General features: G+C 36.1%; 1 protein-coding gene across 5 annotated transcripts in view; it reads left to right on the top strand.

Moving 5' to 3' along the window:
• Positions 1 to 18,863, top strand: part of PIAS1 (protein inhibitor of activated STAT 1) — a 119,613-nt gene that overhangs the window by 25,121 nt on the left and 75,629 nt on the right. For all 5 annotated transcript variants that reach the window (XM_015078456.3, XM_053223822.1, XM_027067617.2 and 2 more), the window contains exon 2: positions 2,741 to 3,185. In XM_015078456.3, the coding sequence (XP_014933942.2) occupies positions 2,741 to 3,185 (445 nt within the window). The remainder of the gene's footprint in view (positions 1 to 2,740; positions 3,186 to 18,863) is intronic.

Raw genomic sequence — 18,863 nt, 5'->3', positions numbered from 1 at the left:
GAAAAGCTTGTGGTTTGTTTCCTCTAAAAGATGGTATAGTATAAGAGCACAACATTTGGAGTAGTTGTATAGTATTCAACAACTTTCTTAACCTGCCTAGGTCTCAGTTTTACTTTTTTTTTTTTATGTTTATTATTTATTTTGAGAGAGAGAGGGAGAGAAAATCCCAAGCAGGCTCTGCACTGTCAGCACAGATCGCAGTGCCATGTTTGAACCCATGAACCATGAGATCATGACCTGAACTGACATCAAGAGTCAGAAGCTTAACCAACTGAGCCACCCAGATGCCCCCAGTTGTTTCATTTGTAAAATAAGGACAGTACCTCATTAATTGTGATGATTAATTACACATCCTGTAAGAACAAAAAAATTACACTTCTGTCATCAGCCTTTTTCTTTTGACCATCAAGCAAGAGATTTTATTTCATGTGAATTGTCAACATGTCCTTCCATATAAATAAAATGATAATATATCTGTGGTGCATTTAAATCCTTATACCCAAAGAGTAAGGACAAAAACTGTCATCAGGGAAAAGTTTGTGATAATCACTGAATTTCAGGTTTGTTTGTATTTGACCTAGGAGAATGGAATTGAAGTAGAAAGACATTATTCTCTTTCTAAAATTTTTACTACTGTCTCTGTAAAATGAAGTGTACATTTGACTAATGCCAACCTAAATTTATTTTTAACTGATAATCTTTGAAGTATAATTTCTGTTATTTGTCCAAAAGCAGAAGCTTACTTATTAACGCAGTGCTTTTCAGTTGAAGTCCCAGTTCCTTTTAAAATAAGTCATAAGAATCTTTAAAACTATTTTGTACTCTTAGGACAATTTGGATAGTAGAAAGAAATCGGTATCTTGGTGACATTATAGTAAGTATTTAACTTCTGTTCGTATCTAAAAAAGAGGAACATTTAGAGGATTTGGGGTAGAATTTGTTTTTAAGGCTTGTAGTATTTCTTTGCATGCCTTGTATAGAACATAAAAGTTTGGGAGTTCATTTGCATTTATGTTATAGTTACATGTATAACTTATTGTTGTAGGTTCCACCCCTGTTCTTTCTCTTGGTGTGATTTTCTTATTTATTTTGTTCTTTCATTCATTCATTTATTCATTGTCCAGGCATTTGATGAGTTTCTACTGTTGTCAGGCTCAGGTAACATTGGCTTGTGCCCTGGAGGACCTCAAAGTGGTCATGGAGTCACTTGTACAAATAGAAAATTGTAATAAAGCAAGACAAGTGCTAGTAAAGATATGAAAAGTGGCCAATAAAAGTAGTGAGAAAAGAATCACTAATAATATTGCCAGGCCCAATGGACTAAGGCTGACAAAAGCTAGAATTTGAAGAAACAGTATTTTTCAGGCCAGAGAAGTAGAGGAAGGACTCACATATGTTTAATTACCAACTATATTGGATCTAAAGCTCTTTATACTGTTTTCTCACTATTTGGATTTTTTATTTAATTATTTTGCACTCTCTAAACAGCTTCAAGAGGATTGGCTGGGGTAGAATGTCCTCTCAGGGAGTGGCGGTGAATTAGGAAAGGCAGGTTATCTTTTGTGAATTGGTAATTGGTATGGGGTGAGGGGATAAAACAGTTGGGGAAAATAGCTGGTGATAAGCTTACTTGTGTCTTCCACCCTAACACCTCCCTGTCAGTGGTGGTAAAGTCAGGATTCTGCTGTTAATACTATATGATCTTGGGTAAGCCATTTCTTCTCTTTGGATTCCTTTTTTTTTTTTTTCCACTTTAAAATGAGAGGAGTGGTATAGATGGGCATTTCCTGTTCGTAGTCTCTTAGTAATTGGTGGAAAAGAAGAAATATTGACCAAACAATTTTGGAAACCAAGAGCCTTACACATTATGGCATGTGGATTGAATTCCTAGACATTTTAGCCTGGGCTTGCCAGTGGAGTGAGTCAATACTATGTTTCCAGCTCTGTCCTTTCCTAATGGTGTAGTGGAAAGAATAGGGGTTAGAATCATACATAACTGTGTTTGAATCCTGACTGCTACTTAGTAGCTATGTGGCCTTAGGTAAGTTATTTAACCTTTCTTAACTACATAGTTTCTTCATGTGTAAAGAAGGAGCGGGACAACACCCTGTGGAGATAATAAAGATTTAGTGACAACGATATGATATGAAAATATTGATACGAAAATTCAATATGAAAATATCGAATATATCTGGTCAATAATGGGTCAGAAAGGGTATATAGTTTTTAAGTCCTACAAATTCCAAGGTCCGCATAGAAGGTAATACCTGATAGTATGTTATTTATACCCTGCTGCGTGCATCTGGTGTTTGAAGTGGGCTGTGTATGTGTTTCGTATATAGTTATGTAATTTCTCCCCAAGAAAATAAATGTTCTTGAGGGCTCATCATTATATTTTGCCATCCACATAGCACCCAGCACTCTCCTGGAGACTCAGTTAAGTGCTTGGTGAATAGCTGACAGTTGAATCAACACAGTGGACTGAAGTTAGGTGTGGTTCTACCTGGTGAATACTTCATCTTACATCTTTCATAACCCTGGGTAGAAGTTGTTGAATTTATGAGTATTAATTTAAAATTTCTTTGATTACTTATTTTAAGTTTGAAATAGCTAGAATTGACTATAAATGAGCTGGCCTGTAAGCAAGCCATAAGGAGAAAGGGTTATAATAAAGTATTGTTTAATATTGTAAGTTATACTATTGGAATACTAACATTTCACATTTTGTTTTGTCTCGAAGCAAATGGTTATGAGCCTTAGAGTTTCTGAACTCCAAGTACTGTTGGGCTACGCTGGGAGAAACAAGCACGGACGCAAACACGAACTTCTCACAAAAGCCCTGCATTTGCTAAAGGCTGGCTGCAGTCCTGCTGTACAAATGAAAATTAAAGAACTCTATAGGCGGAGGTTCCCCCAGAAAATCATGACGCCCGCGGACTTGTCCATCCCCAGTGTCCATTCAAGTCCTATGCCAGCAACTTTGTCTCCATCTACCATTCCACAACTCACTTATGATGGTCACCCTGCATCATCGCCGTTACTCCCTGTTTCTCTTCTGGGACCTAAACATGAACTGGAACTCCCACATCTTACATCAGCCCTTCACCCAGTACATCCGGATATAAAACTTCAAAAATTACCATTTTATGATTTACTGGATGAACTGATAAAACCCACCAGTCTAGGTAAGATTATTCTATGATGGTTATTTGGTTACTTGGGACAGAGGTGGGGAGACGCATTTTCATTTTAGAGTATTAATTTGACTCAGTTTATTATTCATCATGAAATTTTCCTTTGGTAGTAGCATTCAGATTACAATAAGGATCTTTCAGTTTTAGACAGAATCAGATACATAAAAGTTATCTTTCAGGCAACGAAAAAAAGTATAGTCAAGTTTCCAAGAATATAAACTTTTAAAGTGTAGTATTTTAGGGGCACCTGGGTAGCTCAGTCAGTTAGGCGGCCGACTTCAGTTCAGGTCATGATCTTGCGGTCTGTGGGTTCGAGCCCCATGTTGGGCTCTGTGCTGGCAGCTCAGAGCCTGGAGCCTGCTTCAGATTCTGTGTCTCCCTCTCTCTCTGCCCCTCCCCTGCTCACACTCTCTGTCTCTCAATAATAAATAAATGTTAAACAATTTTTTTATGTGTAATATTTTAGATTGTTGATTAATATTTTGCAATAATCCTTACAAATTAAAAAATTAAAACCTAATAATTTCTACCAGCCTCTAAATTCAGTTTTTAATTTTCAGGGTTGATGACATCTAAAACAAATGATTGACTAGTTTTGATTATTTAAATGAGTAAATGGTTTTAATTATTATAAAAGGAAAATTCAGCTTTGATGTGTAGTATTTTAATTTCAGCTGACTTTTTCAAGTGGATGTGTGTGCTTTGCAGGTGTGCACATGATCATGCTTTTATAATATGAATACTTGAAATTTTATTTACTGTGTTTTTATCATTATTTGATTAATGGATAGCATTTTAATAGGATTCAGTGTGTATTAGTCACTTTATTGCTCCAATACTACCATAGTTCATTTAATGCAGAATAAAACTGACTCTTTTGTGATCTCTAATACCTTTGTTGTAATATATTTAAAATATCAGATGTGCAGGTGCTGGTTTATTGTTATAAATTAGTGGTAGACAAGCTGTGGCCGGCAAGACAAATCCTGTGGCTTGTTTTTTGTGGACCTAATAAGCTAACAGTGTTTTGTGTGTGTGTGTGTGTGTGTGTGTGTGTGTGTTCATTCTCAAAGGCTTGTAAAAAAAAAAAAAAAAAAGCAAAGAATAATATGCAACAGAGACCATGTTTGTCTGCAAAACCTAAACTATTTATTGTCTGACCTTTACAGAAAAAGTTTGCTGACCCCTGTTACAAATCATTAAACATTTCAGTTAGGGGGATTGGTTAGTGTTGAATTTTGAGAACATACTCGAATTCATTGAATTGGGAAATGTTTGTCTTTAATTATATTTAGCAGAATTTACCTGAATAAATTCAGTTTATAGGAGTCATTTTCAAACAACATGAATTTTGTATCACATTATTTTTTAAAAATAGCTATTGCAGGGCAACCTAACACTTGTCAAAAACCTGTATGCTTATAAAACGTACACATGCTCATTATAAAAAATGAAAGTGCCAGAGTCCCTTCCTCATTAGTAGTTTGTGTATGCATATATAAACAAATTATGTTTTTTGTTTTTCAAGAAGGAATCCTATTATACATCGTATTCTGTGACTTGCCTTTTTCCCCTTACTATAGACATTTCTCCTTGTCTGTGTTAATAATTGAAGTCCATACACATATAGACACACACCACACACACACACACACACGCACGCACACATTCTAGCTCATTTCTTATTAAAAAACTGTATACTATTCTGTGATTTAAATGAGTTCTCTAGTAAAAGACAAGTTTTTCTAGTTTTTTGCTGCCAAAAACTGTGCTGCAGTGAACATCATCTGAAATTTAAAAGGAAAAACTGTTGGTGGCTTTGATTTGATTTGATTCCCAGTTCTCAAATTCTCTTCTGGTCTTAATTACTGTATCTTGCTGTTTTCATTTTCAGTAATATACATTTCAAGTACCAGTGTGAATAGATTATATTTACACATGTATCTTAATTTTGTTATAAACAGTAGGAATGCAAACTGGACACACATTATACTTATATTGGATAATAGTTTAAATCAATTAAATAAATTAAATTAGAATTGAGAGAATTAATTATTTTTATTTTACTGAAGTACTTTGCTTGAATATATTTGTTAAGTATTAATTTCTAATTGTCTACACTGATGGTCTTTTCATGCCTTTTTAGCTTAACCTAATATATAGTAATTTACATTTTGTATCGTATTGCTTTAATACTTCAGGATACTTTTATCCTTATGAACTTTTCAATGTACCTCATTTTCCTCTAAAAAGATACTAAAAACAGATACTTCATAAGAAATTATGTTCTTAAAAGCTGCAGTTTTCGATCTCTTTCTATAATGCTTTCCCCCCAGTGGCTGTTTTTAAAGAATAGGCAGTAAGTTTTAAATAATTTTTCCATCTTTACTCTTTATGTGAAAATTTGTAGACTGCTTCAATGGGTGTGTTTGTGTGATAATTTAAAAACAATTCCATAAAAATTTTCCCATCTTGATAACCAGTAAGTAAACCCTTGCATTTACAAAATTGACTAGATTGAAATACTGAAGGATTTACCATGAGACTTACTTAATTGGGCATTCTTTGTATTGTCAGTTCTCATTATTTGCATAGTCTATCTTTGTGAATGTCTACTATCTCAAATTTATTTGTAATTCCAAAATCACATAATAATTGCATGGTCATTTTAGACACGTGCAGAGTGGTAAAAAAAAGTTGAGTCTTCTGACTCACATTTTCACACCTGTGGTTGAACAAGGTGACTCTCGAGGCCTTCTTGTTTTCAGCTTTCGTACTGTAAGTGTCCTCTTCTATGCTCTATTTAGTGCCGTGGTTTTTGCATTTTTGTGCTTTTTATTGGTGATTTCAGTTTTAAATAGCCCCCAACTATAGTGCTGAAGCTCTGTCTAGTGTTCCTAAATGCAAAAGGCTGTGATATGCCTCATGGAGAAAAAAATATATGCATTCAGTTTTGTTCAGGCATTAGGTAGTGCTGTTGGCGGTGAGGTCGATGTTAATGAATCACCAATATATATTAAGTAAGGTGTCCTTAAACAGAAACAGCCTAAAACAAGGTTACATAGTGATCGGTGGATGAAGATGGAATCAGAGGCTTGTAGGAACTTAGTCCTATGTATTCCCTAAACCTGAATACTGGTTCAGTATTCACTAATTCATTGTTTGTGGTGACTTGTAGAACAATTACCACAAGTAACAAAAATTGATTATGTATTTAAAGTATAATTTAATTTGAATACTAGTTTTTATTGAATAAATTCCATTGTTTATGGTATACATACAAAATGAATAGGTGTTATAGAATTGCTTGGTGGTGTATAAATAGATTTCTAATTTCTCATTGCTATCATAGAATTAAAATAAAAGCCATTATTTTGGTTATGCATAAAGCAGTCTCACCAGAAAATAATTTGTGGAGGTTTATTGATTCAGTAAATATTCAAGGGAGGGAATGCTCAGTGAATCTGAAAAAGATTTATTGAAAAAAGGTTTTGAGTAATTTGCAGAGTTTAAGGTGAATGTATTTTAAAGCTCTATTTTGTAAAAAGCGGAATAGAAGGGGGGCGCCTGGGTGGTTCAGGCAGTTGAGCTTCCAACTCTTGATTGCAGCTCAGGTCATGAACCCATAGTTTGTGGGATTGAGCCCTGTGTTGGGCTCTGGGCTGACAATGTAGAGCCTGCTTGGAATTCTGTCTCTCTGCCCCTCCCCAGCTTGTGCTCGCTCGCTCTCTCTCTCTCTCTCTCTCTCTCTCTCTCTTAAAATAAGTAAATATGGGGTGCCTGGGTGGCTCATTCGGTTAAGCGTCCAACTTTGACTCAGCTCATGATCTCGCAGTTTGTGAGTTTGAGCCTTGCCATTGGGCTCTGCGCTGGTGGTGCAGAGATTGCTTGGGATTCTCTCTCTCTGCTCCTTTCCCTCCTGCATTCTCTCTGTCTCAAATAAATACATAAAAAAACAAACAAAACTTAGGAAAAAAACTTCAAAAAAAATTTAAAACCCCTCTCTTTCTCTCTTTCTCTCTCTCTCTCTCTCTCTCTTTCTTTCTTTCTTTCTTTTTTTTGGAGTACACACCAGCCTGGCAAGGAGCCCAACATGGGTCTTGAACTCATATGACCCTGAGATCAACAATCAGATGCTTAACCCACTGAGCCACCCAGGTGCCCCACAGAATTCAGTTTTATAAAGGGCTTTTTTGCCACTAGGTCATTTCCGAAAAGTTAAATGTCTCTGGTATTCTCTTTGTTTCTAAACATATACATTTAAAATCATTATAGGCTCATTAGAGTTTAGTTTTGACCTGTAGCCAGCTAGTTTATAACAATTATCACTTAAGACAATCACAATGTGACAAGTAAATTTAATTTTTCATTTCCTCCCCTCCTTTTGGCCTTAGCCCTTAGATTTAAACAGATTCTAAGATGTTCTGAATATAACTTGAATGGTTTTCTGCATGATTTATGTTTCTAGCTAAAATCACAACAATAGTTTTGGTATCCCCAATTTTATTAGGTAATTGTTATCCACTCTTAAACTCATTTTGTTATTATTTCTTTAACAATGAGTAATTTTAAGGTCTTCATTCATTTTGGAACCACACATTAAAGAGAATTCTTTTCATTGTCCGTAGTTAACTAGAAGAATTGGGAGATGAAGGGGTTGATTTATTTTTTTTGCCTATCATATTAAAATCTTGTTTGTAAGAGGCCTATTTTACATGCTTTTTTTTTTTCAATATATGAAATTTATTGTCAAATTGGTTTCCATACAACACCCAGTGCTCATCCCAAAAGGTGCCCTCCTCAATACCCATCACCCACCCTCCCCTCCCTCCCACCCCCCATCAAACCTCAGTTTGTTCTCAGTTTTTAAGAGTCTTATGCTTTGGCTCTCTCCCACTCTAACCTCTTTTTTTTTTTTTTCCTTCCCCTCCCCCATGGGTTCCTGTTAAGTTTCTCAGGATCCACATAAGAGTGAAAACATATAGTATCTGTCTTTCTCTGTATGGCTTATTTCACTTAGCATCACACTCTCCAGTTCCATCCACGTTGCTACAAAGGGCCATATTTCGTTCTTTCTCATTACCATGTAGTACTCCATTGTGTATATAAACCACAATTTCTTTATCCATTCATCAGTTGATGGACATGTAGGCTCTTTCCATAATTTGGCTATTGTTGAGAGTGCTGCTATAAACATTGAGGTACAAGTGCCCCTATGCATCAGTACTCCTGTATCCCTTGGGTAAATTCCTAGCAGTGCTATTGCTGGGTCATAGGGTAGGCCTATTTTTAATTTTCTGAGGAACCTCCACTCTGTTTTCCAGAGTGGCTGCACCAATTTGCATTCCCACCAACAGTGCAAGAGGGTTCCCGTTTCTCCACATCCTCTCCAGCATCTATAGTCTCGTGATTTGTTCATTTTGGCCACTCTGACTGGCGTGAGGTGATATCTGAGTGTGGTTTTGATTTGTATTTCCCTGATGAGGAGCGACGTTGAGCATCTTTTCATGTGCCTGTTGGCCATCCGGATGTCTTCTTTAGAGAAGTGTCTATTCATGTTTTCTGCCCATTTCTTCACTGGGTTATTTGTTTTTCGGGTATGGAGTTTGGTGAGCTCTTTATAGATTTTGGATACTAGCCCTTTGTCTGATATGTCATTTGCAAATATCTTTTCCTATTCTGTTGGTTGCCTTTTAGTTTTGTTGGTTGTTTCCTTTGCTGTGCAGAAGCTTTTTATCTTCATAAGGTCCCAGTAATTCATTTTTGCTTTTAATTCCCTTGCCTTTGGGGATGTGTCGAGTAAGAGATTGCTACGGCTGAGGTCAGAGAGGTCTTTTCCTGCTTTCTCCTCTAGGGTTTTGCTGGTTTCCTGTCTCACATTCAGGTCCTTTATCCATTTTGAGTTTATTTTTGTGAATGGTGTGAGAAAGTGGTCTAGTTTCAACCTTCTGCATGTTGCTGTCCAGTTCTTCCAGCACCATTTGTTAAAGAGACTGTCTTTTTTCCTTTGGATGTTCTTTCCTGCTTTGTCAAAGATTAGTTGGCCATACGTTTGTGGGTCTAGTTCTGGGGTTTCTCTTCTGTTCCAGTGATCTATGTGTCTGTTTTTGTGCCAATACCCTGCTGTCTTGATGATTACAGCTTTGTAGTAAAGGCTAAAGTCTGTGATTGTGATGCCTCCTGCTTTGGTCTTCTTCGAAATTACTTTGGCTATTCGGGGCCTTTTGTGGTTCCATATGAATTTTAGGATTGCTTGTTCTAGTTTCGAGAAGAATGCTGGTGCAATTTTGATTGGGATTGCATTGAATGTGTAGATAGCTCTGGGTAGTATTGACATTTTGACAATATTTATTCTTCCAATCCATGAGCAGGGAATGTTTTTCCATTTCTTTATATCTTCTTCAATTACCTTCGTAAGCCTTCTATAGTTTTCAGCATACAGATCTTTTACATCTTTGGTTAGATTTATTCCTAGGTATTTTATGCTTCTTGGTGCAATTGTGAATGGGATCAATTTCTTTATTTGTCTTTCTGTTGCTTCATTGTTAGTGTATAAGAATGCAACTGATTTCTGTACATTGATTTTGTATCCTGCAACTTTGCTGAATTCATGTATCAGTTCTAGTAGACTTTTGGTGGAGTCTATCGGATTTTCCATGTGTAGTATCATTTTACATGCTTTTTAAAACCTTTTTCATTAATCTAAGATTTCTCCCTATATCTATTTATTCCTTCCCCCATCCAGAATTGATTTCACTTTTTTTTCATGTTCTTATAACATTTTGTTGTTAGTGCCTCAAAATGGTAAGGGTTCTGCTGTATTCATCTTGTATATATTCCTGTAATGGCTATCTATGACTTTGTTACATGGCAGTTGTTCAGTAAACATTTATTAGCTCTCCAATTTATTTAAATACAATAGAGTCTTTTACTTCACTCTGATTCAGTGAATTTTAATCATTTTACCATCTGAATACAACTGAGGCATACCACATTATCATAAACAGTGGCTTATGATAAGGATGGGAAATAGAGTTAGGGAGAAAAGAGGTGTCCTTCCTTTTATTATTTCTACTCCCACTCTGAACTCTATAGTTAATTGATGATTTGGATATTTAATATACTCTATACACCCTCCCGCCCCCCAATTATAAAAGATATAACATGTTTTATATAGAATCCATAGAGAACACTTACTTTAGAGAGAAATTTAAAAATACTTCTATTGTGTTCTGGTCAGTCATTGTCTTGTGTGTGTTTGTGTTTCTTTTCTTTCTTTCTTTTTTTTTTTTTTAAGGTTTATTTATTTTTTGAGAGAGAGATGGAAAGATTGCAAGCTGGGGAGGGGCAGAGAGAGAGTGAGAGAGAGGATCCCAAGCAGGCTCCACACAGTCAGTGCAGAGCTTGATGCGGGGCTCGAACTTACTCACTGAACCGTGAGGTCATGATCTGAGCCAAAATCAAGAGTTGGACGCTTAACCAAGTAAGCCACCCAGGTGCCCCGACCCCCCCTTTTTAAAGTTTTATTTATTTAAGTAATCTTTATGCCCAACATGGGTCTCAAACTCATGACCCCAAGATCGAGAGTCACACGCTCTTACAACTGAGCCAGACAGGCACCCCTTGTTTGTGCTAATTTCTGATTTTGTTTTAATGAAGAGGAGAATCTCAAATACTAGCTGATGTAACCCAGCATGTTCTTAGCCACTTACATTATTGATCCATATAAATAATGGGGCACAGAAAATTTTAATCTTTGTAGTATATTGAGCAACATGTGTTAGAAGTATACAGTACTTTGAAATCTCTTATTTGTATAGAGTGCCCCTATTGTGTCGCTCAGCTATGGAATTTACACAATTATAAAAATCAGAAGGACAAATCGTTTTGGATTAAAATGTTATGTCCATTCAGAAGCAAGATATTTTCCCTCAATTCTTTAATATTATTTTTAGAATAATATCATTGTTTAGAATGTTATTGTTTATATTGTTTACATTTGCCTGTGTTAGAGCATAGTGGTAAAAACACAAAGTATTTTCATAGTGATTGAAAGAATATTTGGTTTGATTCAGATAAGAATAAACAGCCATTAATACTTAGGTTTATGTTTGTTAGTAATTTAGTTATTTCTCTTTTCCTTGACTCAGGTAAATTTTCAAAGAGAAACTAGATTTTTTTAAAATGATGCCTTTACATGTTTTTAGTAGTTTTAATTATTTCAAAGGCAAACATAGAGAACAAACAGCTTTGCATTCATTTGGAGTACTCATGTAAAAGTTTGTTGAGTCATCTCAAGTTTTGCTGAGCCAAATTGTATCTTCTCAAGAGATGTCTTCCTTTTCAAGTTTTTGTTTTTTATTTTATTTTATTTTATTTTATTTTTGTATTTTTTTAAGATTTTATTTTATTTATTTATTTTTTAATTTTTTATTTTTAACGTTTATTTATTTTTGAGACAGAGAGAGACAGAGCATGAACGGGGGAGGGGCAGAGAGAGAGGGAGACACAGAACCGGGAGCAGGCTCCAGGCCCCAAGCTGTCAGCCCAGAGCCCGACGCGGGGCTCGAGCTCACGGACCGTGAGATCGTGACCTGAGCTGAAGTCGGACGCCTAACCGACTGAGCCACCCAGGCACCCCAAGATTTTCTTTTTAAGTAATCTCTATACACACAACATGTGGCTTAAACTCAATCCCAGGATTAAGAGTTGCATACTCTATTGACTGAGCCAGCCTGGCATCTCTCTTTTGAGTTTTATTATTTTTTTTTACATTATTTTTTTATTCAGTTTATTTATTTTGAGAGAGAGAGAGAGTGGGGGGGGAAGGGCAGAGAGTGAGAGGGAGAGAGAGAGAATCCCAAGTAGGCTCTGCACTGTAAGTGCAGAACCTGAGGTGGGGCTGGAACCCATGAACCGTGAGATCATGACCTGTGCTGAAATCAAGAGTCGGATGCTTAATAGACTGAGCCATCCAGGTGCCCCCTCTTTTGAGGTTTTTCAAGGTCTTAGGCAGTACACCTGGATAAGTTTACATCATGTGTCTATGGATTAGCGATTTCTCATAGATTGGAATGAGGAATAATAATTGTCATTGAATGTTATTTCTAATGTTCTAAATCAGTGTTCTTCTAGTTGATCAGCAAAGGATACAATGTTTCCTCTTATCCAAATTCGAACCAACTGATAAAAATGACACATAATGACTTAAACATTTTACTTTGATGTAAAACATATTAATGTATATTCATTTGCCAGTCTTTTGGTGTAGTTTAAAAGGCCTTTCCTTTGAGACTGCAGATTTCCTAGTTTTAGTTTTATTTTATTTATTTTAAATTTATTTATTTTTTGAGAGAGAGTGTTCCCATGTTCGCGGTGGGGAAGGTGCAGAGAGAGAGAGGGAGAGAATCCCAAGCAGGCTCTGCACTGCTAGTGCAGAGTCCGGTGTGGGGCTCGAACTGAGGAACTGTGAAATCATGATAGGAGCCAAAATCAAGAGTTAGACCCTCAACTGATTGAGCCACTCAAGCGCCCTGATTGCATTTTTTAAAAATAGATATTTAATTTTTTCAATGCTTATTTTTGAGAGATAGAGTATGAGCAGGGGAGGGGCAGAGAGAGAAGGAGGTACAGAGTCCAAAGCAGGCTCCAGGCTCTGAGCGGTCAGCACAGAGCCTGACATGGGGCTTGAACTCACCAACTGTGAGATCATGACCTGAGCTGAAGTCACACGCTCAACTGACTGAGCCACCTAGGTGCCCCACTCATTGCATTTTTTTTTAAGCAACTTGCTTTTGTTGGGGCTTTGCAGAGCATTTGACTTAAGTTTTCATAAAAACAGCAACTCTTTCTGCATTTAAATTTCATTAGTTTTATAGTATTTAAGTTTGTAATTGCAGGTGCTACTGGCATATAAACAGGTTTGAGAAAAAACACCTCTGACTCTGCAGTGCTTCTGCACTGGAGAGTAGTCTGTTGGTGCAGGCAGTCAGCTTGCCGGAGCACCAGTCAGGAAGTGGAGAGGCATTGGGGAAGAGCAGTTAATAGCTGGTCAGTTAAGAGGGTGTCTGTGGATTTTCTTATGCAACCATTCTGAAAATATTTAACTCTCCAAAGACCATGAACTTAGAAGTTTATTTATTCTCTAGCCTGCGAATAACTTAAGTGGCTTCTTTGGAGGAACAACGTGGATCATAAATGTTACGGTTGAGGTGTTTTGTTGTCGTTTGTTTTTAAAGAAACCTACTTTTATCTCCCTGTCACCTCTTTGGGAGGTTTAGATGGGAGGAAGCTTAGGAGAAATAGGGAGGTAGTAAGTGAACGTTGTTTTTTACCATACAGTTTTATGTTTGTAGTCTATCTTTAGAATTCATTATACTCTAATTCTTTTCTAATTGAGGGCAGTGACCATAAAGAACAAAGACAAAATGAAACCATTTCACAGGCATTTTCTTTTAAATCTGATTCTTGTAAAAAACTGGAAATTGTCTGTGAAGATGGTCTTCTCTTGGTCCTCCTCAGTTCTTAGAGTGTTGTAACATTTTTTGGAAAGCATTTGGATGCTACAAAGTGAAGTATCTGGAACACTAAGACATTGTGTCATTCTTCAGTTTGGGGTTAAACAAGTCACTTGTTTATGTTTTCTTTTTCTTTTTCTTTTTTTTAAGATTTAGTTTTTAAGTAGTATCTGCACCCAGTGTGGGCTCAAACTTACTACCCTGACACCAAGAGTCACATATTCTACTGACTGAGCCAGGCTGGCGCCCTTATCTTTCTCTTTTAAATCTTGGAAGGTAGCTTCTATTTAAGTTTTAATGTTTGTTAAACAATCTTTTCCATTAAACATCATGAATGTATATTATCTGGGTTCTATTTATTTGGATTTTCCTGAGCTTTGTCACACCGAGTTCTAGCTTGATGTGGGACAATATACCGATGCTTCCTAGGGAAAACTGACAACTGAGGTGTACTGGGTTTATAGTCTCAGTATTTTAGAAAGCTAGGTTGATCTCTTTCCTTTTTAAAACAGAACACTTCCTATATAGAAAATTATAATTATTTTAGGCTTGGGAAGATGTATGAATAATTTATAGAAAAGGTTTGAATTTTATATATATATAGTGTGTGTGTGTGTATAAATTTGGGTTTTGCCTTTGAAAGGCAGCATATGCTTCAGCACTTCTAAATAGTTAAAATGATCCATCTTGTTTTGTGCAACATGGGTAAGGTTTCTGCTATATCTTAATAACGTTGGGTACCAGTGTTTTCCGCCAAGGGCTCCTCTAGCATTGGATTAGATTTCACAGTTTCCTTCTCTTCTCATTTTTTTATAATTGAGTTTGCCTTCCTCCACATGCCTAATAGCCACTGCCTAGAGATCAGGTGATACAAATTCAAGGACGCAGGCTCTGATAAGTATTGGAAAGGGCATTCAGAGGTTTTGTGATTCACTCTTCTCTGCTTTTAGAAAATTTGCCTTCTAACAATTCAATACAAGCTGTGCTCTTCTGTACTTGAATTTTGGGAAATCAAGGCACTAATTTTTTCTGTAGGTGGGTTTTTTTTTTTCTTAATTTGGAAGCACTGGTTTCTGATTTCAAAGTAAAATCTAAGATTTACCTTCTAACGCTATATTCCTTTGTAGATAATTTAATATTTTGATTATTGTTTTTATAGTGGCTCAGAACCCCAAAGGCATCTAATGTGTTTTTAATAAATGGGTATCTGTGTTCTCAAGGGCTATCTTGGGAACTAAGAATGATAGACTTTTTTGGGTTGGAAAGGAATCTTGACAATAAGAATCAGTAAATCAGAGTCAGTAAAGAACCCTTCTGTGTAACTGTAAATATGAAATTAAAAATCTTAAATTGTGACATTAACAAGCCAGACATTTTGGTGCAGAAGCAAGTAAATACAGTTTAACAAAGAAACCCAACATATGAGATTTTGCTAGGATGAAATTTAAAGATCAAACATGTAGTGTGTACAGTGTTTGAAGTGCAGCCTTTCAGATTTCCCAGTGGGTTGTACACCACTTTGGCCCAGTCTCCCCGGCACAAATCGAGTTCCATGTGAGTTGCACCAGCCAGCTGGAGGAACTGCATCTGGTGATCATGGGACAGGTAGGATGGTGCAACAAAGGGAGAACCCAATTTTGGCAAAATCAATTTCTTTCCTTTTTTTATTATATTATTAAAAAATTTTTTGACGTTTATTTATTTTTGAGAAAGAGAAACAGAGTGCAAGCAGGGGAGGGGCAGAGAGAGAGGGAGACACAGAATCCGAAGCAGGCTCCGGGCCCCGAGCTGTCAGCACAGAGCCTGACGTGGGTCTCGAGCTCACAGACTGTGAGATCATGACCTGAGCCGAAGTCGGACGCCTACCGACTGAGCCACTCAGGAACCTCTCTTTCCTTTTATTAAAAGGAATTTTGTTGATAGATATCTGGGTGACTGGAAGATAGTTTTAAGCCATTCCCTTTCTTGAGCTATACTACTTTAGTGCTGGTAGTACTTGCAGATAGATGAACTGAGTAGTTGTGAGCAGAGATTAGTTCTAATTCTTTGGCGCTACTGCTGCTAAATTTATTAAAACTAAAATGTAAATAAGCTTTAGATGTGCCAAATATGAGGATATTGCAGTTCAAAAGAAGCTGGATGTTGAATGTAGTATTAGAATTAAATCACTTTAAGGTAGGTAAAAATATAAAGGCTGAATTATTTCTACCTGTTCTCTGTAGTTCCTAAAATTTTGTTTCACAGTTTATTTTAGAGCTATATTTTTGAATATTTTATTTCTGTTCTTAAATTTTGTTTTTATTAAACATTTTTTTTAATGTTTATTCATTTTTTGAGAGACAGAGAGAGACAGAGCATGAGAAAGGGAGGGGCAGAGAGCGAGGGAGACACAGAATCCAAAGCAGGCTCCAGGCTCTGATCTGTCAGCACAGAGACCAGTGCGGGGCCTGAACCCACCACCTGCGAGATCATGACCTGAGCTGAAGTCAGACGCTCAACCGAGGTGCCCCTTGTTTTAATTTTAAAAGTAATGATTTTAGTACATAAGATGGATCAGAAGGGAAATCATTTGTGTATAATATATTCATAACATTTTATGCTTTTTACCACCTCCCCACATAAACTTTAAATGTAAAGTAAGCAATTTATGTTTACATACAACTTTCACAAAGAAAATTTTGGATTAAGTTGGTTACATAAAAATGTTAAGGGGCGCCTGGGTGGCTCAGTTGGTTAAGCGTCCAGCTTCTGCTCAGGTCATGATCTCACAGTTCCTGAGTTCAAGCCCCACGTTGGGCTCTGTGCTCACAGCTTAGAGCCTGGAGCCTGCTTTATATTCTGTCCCCCTCTCTCTCTGCCCCATCCCCACTTATGCTCTTTCTCTGTCTTAAAAGTAAATAAAACATTAAAAAAAATTACAAATGTTAAACCTCTGTGCATCATGGTTTTTTAAAAAAGTATAAAAATAAATACTAAACAAAATATCTCAATCAAACATAAGACTAAAGGAAGGAACTCACAAATGAATATCAAAACTGCTAAGACTCTGTTAGGCAAAATATATGAATAGTTAAGTTATACAAGGGGAAATACAACTAGGAAACATGAAACTATACTCAGTTACTGGTTCTTTTTTTTTTTTTTTTAAGTTTTATTTATTTTGAGAGAGCGAGCGAGCGTGTGCAACCACATGTGGGGGAGGGGCAGGAGAAGGAGGGACAGAACAGAATCCCAAGCAGGCTCCCACACCATCAGTGCAGATCCCAGCATGGGGGTGGAACTCACCAACCATGAGATCATGACCTAAGCGGAGGTCAAGAGTTGGACCCTTAACCAACTGCGCCACCAAGACGCCCCTCACTGTTACTAGTTCTTAAAGAAAATTCAAAATAAGTCAGTGAGGTTTTAATCTTGTTTGTAGTACTAGATTTAAAAATATATATATATTTCTATCCATTATTGATGAGATTTGTTAAAACGTATGTTCACTGCTGGTAATAATTTGGAGTACAGCTCTTTGAGAGTAGAGTTTGCCGATATGTAGCAAGAGCTTAAAAGTACATTTTGATCCGTTAATTCCACCTTTGGGAATCCAAAGCCTAAGAATATTCAATGTGACATTATTTCTAATATAAAAATTAGAAATAATCTAAATATCCAGTAATAGAAAATACTTAACCTGTGATGTATCTACTATGTAGAATATTTTAAGGCAGAGTTAAAAATGATTATCATGAAGTCTTGAATATAGGAGGTGGGGAGAGAAATGGGATACATAAATAAAAATCGTTGGGCACTTACTCTGACAAGCATTAAACTAGGAGTTTATATCGGTTATCTCATTTAAGCTTCCAAACAACTTTGGAAGCTTAGACCAATAGCCTAAATATTACAAAAGAAGTAGCTGAGATCTGCAGAAGGTAATTCACAAAATGGAAGTGATGGGGCCAGGATTTGAATACAAGTTTGCTTCCAAAGCCAATGTTTTTCCTGTTATATAACAGAAGATATTAAAAATAAAAAGATTTTTTACGGGGTGCCTGGGTGGCTCAGTCAGTTAAACATCCAACTTCAGCTCAGGTCATGATCTCATGGTTCATGGGTTCAAATTCCTGCGTTGGGCTCTGTGCTGACAGCTCAGAGCCTGGAGCCTCCTTCGCATTCTGGGTCCCCCCCCACTTTCTGCTCCTCCACTGCTCACATTGCGTGTCTCTCTCTCTCTCAAAAATAAAATTAAACATTAACAAATATTTTTTAAAAAAAGAAGGATTTTTTAAATTGCTCCTTGAAGTAATTTGTCAGTTTTATAACATCTTTTTCTCTCAGTTTTATTTAGAAAAATCTTGAATTTTTTTTTTTAGTAGAATTTATTGGATCTACAAAATGGAAGCACTGTTTTGAAATTTACTTTTAGAGTGCTACTGAAGGTGTTTTTGTATTCCATATACATACATTGAAAGAGGGTTTGAGATTTTAATTTTACATGATAATCTTTACCAGTATACATTGTAAATGAAATGGAGTTTTATTTCAACAAATCATTTTGGACCTGTATGAAATTCACAGCACATACGAGGAATTCTGATTTATCACCTCTAGATGTTAGTCCCTAGATTAAGAAAAAAAAGTGTTAAAATTATAGATCCTTCATAACTCAGTACCTAAATATTTCAAAGAGAACTCAACTTTTTTTCAGTGCTGTCTAGATTTTAGTTTTTGTGCTAACATTTATTCTCTTAAAATGACACACACACACATATACGTGTGTGTGTATATATATATATATATATATAGTTCAAAATATTTCTGATGATTTTTAATATTTTGGAGGAGCAAATCTTCTTTTGCCTTAAAGAAAATAACTTACACTATTTTCTAAGGTGTGGAGAGAGAGACCTTAACAATAAGATGAAGATTATAAGGCTCATCAAAAACAGTAGAAAAAAGGAATTTTTTTAAGTTCTTCTAAAATTACTTGAATAAAAGAGAAATGAAATGGAGTTATAGAAGACTCACTTATTTTGGTTATTTGGGTTTTTTTTTGTTGTTGTTTGCTGATTTTTATCCTTTTCTATGGATCAAGCCACTTTAAAACATTCTAAAAGAGCAAAGATCTTAATAAAGCATATTTTCATTCTTATGTGAATACCTC

Source organism: Acinonyx jubatus, chromosome B3 (genome assembly GCF_027475565.1).
Source record: "Acinonyx jubatus isolate Ajub_Pintada_27869175 chromosome B3, VMU_Ajub_asm_v1.0, whole genome shotgun sequence".
NCBI classification, from domain to species: domain Eukaryota; kingdom Metazoa; phylum Chordata; class Mammalia; order Carnivora; family Felidae; genus Acinonyx; species Acinonyx jubatus.
This window is presented reverse-complemented; position numbering and strand designations above follow the sequence as displayed.